The 4,151-nt window shown below is 48.7% G+C and overlaps 1 protein-coding gene across 1 annotated transcript; it reads left to right on the top strand.

The window, feature by feature from the left end:
- Positions 1-207: 207 nt before the first annotated feature.
- Positions 208-4,151, top strand: LOC8036510 (DAZ-associated protein 2-like). Its single transcript, XM_002411873.5, has 2 exons — positions 208-411; positions 3,303-4,151. The coding sequence occupies exons 1-2, from the start codon at positions 277-279 to the stop codon at positions 3,543-3,545; spliced, it is 378 nt and encodes a 125-aa protein (XP_002411918.3). The 5' UTR covers positions 208-276; the 3' UTR covers positions 3,546-4,151.

Raw genomic sequence — 4,151 nt, 5'->3', positions numbered from 1 at the left:
CCACAACAATGAATGACGCCACTTTTCCCAGAATCGAGGGGCTTTAGCTGACCTTAAAAATATTGGGCGAAAAAAAAAAAAAACTTTTTCGTCAAACCACGGTCTAGTCAAACCTCGGCGTTATGCTAACACCTGGCTCACAGGTCCCGCGTGGCTCCGTACGCGCGCGATGTTCCCCCACTGTTGTTGGTTCCGATTTGAGGCCGCCGAGGCAGCGAAGCTGGTGGACGCTCGAACTGCGGTCGGAGTCTAGGGGTGTGCGAAGGGGAGGCCGGCATGCAGCGCAACAACCCAAATCAACCAGGCTCTGCCGGCGGGTCGCGTATGCCACCGCCCATGCAATGGCAGGGCGCTCCTCTGAGGCCGCCTGGGCAGCCGGCACCGCAGCAAGGCCCGGCCTTCGGTCCGCAGGTGAGGAAGACCGTCGCCCATCAACGAAGGCGCAGAGCGACCTCCCGCTTAGAGGATATAGGTGCTGCTTACATAACGCTAGTCCATCATTTTGTTGTTTATGACTGTTCTGTACACATTTGAGGGTGTCATCCGATTCCTTGGAATGCTCGCCTACAGCTACTTCAGACACGCTCCAGGCGGCTCAGAACAACATAATGGCGGACGCATCTACGTCAGCACATGACTTCAGTTAGCCAATTTGCTGTTCAATGTCAGCTAGGTGAGATTTATAAGTTTCTGGACACGCGCGTTTGAGGGTCGTACACACGCGTTTCGGCACATGGTCGTGGTTCTTGGCAATGCAGTGGAAAGTACAGGCCCGCGTCCCCTTTCCCATTTTGAGCGTGCGCGGGCTCTCCTCCTCTCCCCGGAAATGGGGGAGAGGAGGAGAGCCCAAGTAGAGTTTTAATAACAGCGCTTCGAAATTGCTTATTATATTATAAAACAAAATGTTCAAAAGCAAGCCTGGAGCTTCTCGCATTACAGCTTGCGCGGCGTGAGTCAGGGCTATTCGTTTTCACAGCCTGTCTGATTCTTGTTATTCTGTATTTGCGGAGGCTGCACTAGAAAAAAAGTTTGCATTAACCAGAATAAATGACGTGCTGCCTTAGCTGCGCACGCGCGCGAAGTTCTGTTGCAAAGCGCCGCACACTTGTTTTACATTATATGTTAACACTGAGCTTGCCGATACCGACGCTTCTATCTAAGTGTGACTCGACAGTTGATGCCGAGCAGATGCCCGTCAGCAACTGAAGCTCCTCCCAAATCGAATACGTGACAAAGAAATTCGTCACATCGAGACTTCTGCTCGAAAGAGAAGCAGACATTCTCAAATATTCTTAAAGTGTCGGCCATGGCCCGGCAAATTCAGGCAACTGATTAATTTGATCTATCCTATTTTTTACTAAGAATTGTTTACAAATTCTCCTAGCTCGAGCCCAAGTAGAGGCCCCCGAAAAAAAGAGGAGGAAGGGCAGGGGGGAAGCTCTATTTGTGCTTCTTGGAAAACATCAAACCGACACTTCTACAGCTTTTTTCTGCTGCTATGTATTATTGTAGTTTATCCAGGATTTGTCATCTCTGTTCCCCAAGCAAAGGACGAAGACGGAGGGACCTTAGGTACAACGGGGGGTCTGAAACCCCCCGCCAAAATTGGAGGTGGTCCCGGAACCCATGAGACCCCCCAGACCTCATGCGCATTCGGGTCTGCAAAAATTAAACATGCAAACGGTAGTCACAAAAGAAAATTTACGGTCTTTTTTACCGCAAAAATAAACTAGGCATTGCCGAACGCTCATTCTCCGCCCAAAGGTTGCGCTAGAGGTCACAACCAGATGCCAAAGTTTCAGCCCGATTCGATAACTTAATAAAAAGTTATGCGATTTTTTAAAAATGTCAATGGGAAAATGGCGGCCGACGTTGTTTCCAAACACATGGGGCTCTATGGCACCAGAAACCGAAAACGGGCAAAAATAGGCTCCATTTTCCCATTGAAATTTTCAGAAAATTACTTATAACTTTTGATTAAGTTACCGAATCGGACTGAAACTTTGGCATCTGGTTGTGACCTCTAGCTCTACCTTTCGGCAGAGAATGGGCGTTCGGCGATGCATATTTTATTTTTGCGGTTAAAAAAAAAAAAAAAAAGTAATTTTTTCTTTTGTGACACCCTGTAGAAGGTCTATTTTTCATTTTTGGGGACGCTGAAGCGTCAGCGACTTGCAACTGCAGAAGGTAGGGCGAGGGAAAGGAATGCCGGCGAGGAGGAAGTAGACAACGCTGAAGAGAGGGGGAGGTTTCCCCCTCTCCGGCGTTCCGTCTGCTTTCTCCTCCTCGGTGCCTCTCACGTTTCGATCGAATAAGCAGGGGTTTAACTGAAACGACCCCGGAATACGGCCACCGCTTCTTCCTGCCAATCATTTTGAGGAAATGTTTGTTTACTGATTTACGAAATTAAAAAAAAAAAGAAGGAATCAACTTGGAATAAAAGACCAGCATTCAGAGAACGCATTGGAACCAACAGGATACACAGAGTCGCTTTCACTGAAGTGTTTACTAGGCACGCGAGAGGTTCTCGAATTTCGCCCTCCTATCTTCAATTTGATGAGACATTCTTTTCTCAGTTTTATTTTGGCAGAATCATATTAAAGAGTACAGCCTATTTGCCGTGGTAGATGTTGTGGGGTAAATCGCTGGATATTCTCTTCATCATCCAGCTTTTTGTACTGGGGTATAGAGAACGATACACCACCACCCGAGAGCTTCGACACCTTAGCGCCAAAAGAGTTTTTTAACACACTACGCATGCCACGATTTCAAACTTTGGTAAAATGTTATGCTACGAATATCGCTTCACCAAATGAACATAACAAAAAGACTTCGCCGCGCGTTACCCAAACAGCGCATGAAGCGAGCTGACGAGCCGATGGATGCAAGATCCGCACGGTCAACAGATGTATCAACCTTTTTGTGAGAAAGATCTTTTTAGTAATCTCTCACATTGGATTTCCATGAAAAAAAAAAAAGATATTTAGGTGCTTTGACATCCCCAACTGTTTTGTACATCAACGCCTCGGCACATGTACTAAAATGAGGACTTAGGGCTTTTTCACATGACGTCAATCCGCCATTTTGTTGTTGGAGTGAGTGAGTCTTGTAGCGAATGGCACACATAATAGACGATTTTTGGTAATAGAAGTGCTAACGAGACATGCCTGTACATACAGTACTTGCCTGTCGCATAAATCACCACTGTGAAGTGCAAAATCGAAATGCCCCCAGCTCGTAGTGTCCTCCACAGTCCATCGTGGCACGCCCCACAAATTCCGACTCGCCGTCGTGTGACGCAGTCGGGGCAGACGTGGACGGACCCCAACAACCCTGGAGTGCTCTACTACGAGGGCTTTGAAGCCGGGGCCCGGTTCAGCGACGTGGCACCCCCTCGGATCCCGCCTCCGCCTCCTGGATGTCCCCCAAATCCCGCCCAGCAGGCCCAGATGGCGGGTCAGAACGTCGTGGTGACACAGCGCAAGGAGGGCTTCCTCCAGGGGGGCGGCAGCGGCGGTGTGGACACCAGCTGCAGCCTCCAGTGACCGAAGCGTGCACAGCTGCCTCCTCGACCAAATCTTCGCCGAAATGGACTGCCGCCAAGGGCGCCTGTCTGTGGTTACGGCCACAGACTAACCGCCGTGTGTTGTTGCCATTCTGCGGTGAACGGTGAAATCGCGCTTAAAAGGACTTCCGGAAGGACAACTGCCCATGGTCACAACCATGGTCAAAACGCCGGGTGTTCTTGTCGTTCAACTTCAAATGGTCAAATCTTGCTGAAAAAGGACACCTGTCTTTGGTTACGACCATGAACTTGCTAATGGAGGTTGTTGATGTTCAGCGGCAAATGGTCAAACTTTGCCGAAAAGGACTTCGCAAGGACGTGCGCCTGTAGTTACGGTCACGGACTAATAGCCGGGCGTTGTTATTTGGCGATGAACGGACAAATCTTGCTGGAAAGGACATCTGCCAAGGACATCTCCCTATGGTTACAACCATGGATTAATGACGGCTGTTGGTGACGTTTACTGTAGCAAACAGTCCCTCTGAACATGGCTCACAACGTAAGATCTATCTAAATCTAGATGAGAAATCTCCCTGCCGAATGTATCTATCTGTAGTCAGAATTGCAGAACAAACTTTGGACTTTT

The sequence above is a fragment of the Ixodes scapularis genome, unplaced genomic scaffold, assembly GCF_016920785.2.
Source record: "Ixodes scapularis isolate PalLabHiFi unplaced genomic scaffold, ASM1692078v2 PGA_scaffold10__122_contigs__length_95168666, whole genome shotgun sequence".
In the NCBI taxonomy this organism is placed as follows: domain Eukaryota; kingdom Metazoa; phylum Arthropoda; class Arachnida; order Ixodida; family Ixodidae; genus Ixodes; species Ixodes scapularis.
The sequence above is the reverse complement of the archived record's forward strand: the minus strand, read 5'-3'. Positions and strand labels throughout refer to the sequence as shown.

Coding starts and splice junctions, on each gene's coding strand:
- LOC8036510 (XM_002411873.5), top strand. CDS start 277: ATGCAGCGCAACAACCCAAATCAACCAGGCTCTGCCGGCGGGTCGCGT. Junction 412..3,302: donor GCCCGGCCTTCGGTCCGCAG/GTGAGGAAGACC, acceptor CGTGTGACGCAG/TCGGGGCAGACGTGGACGGA.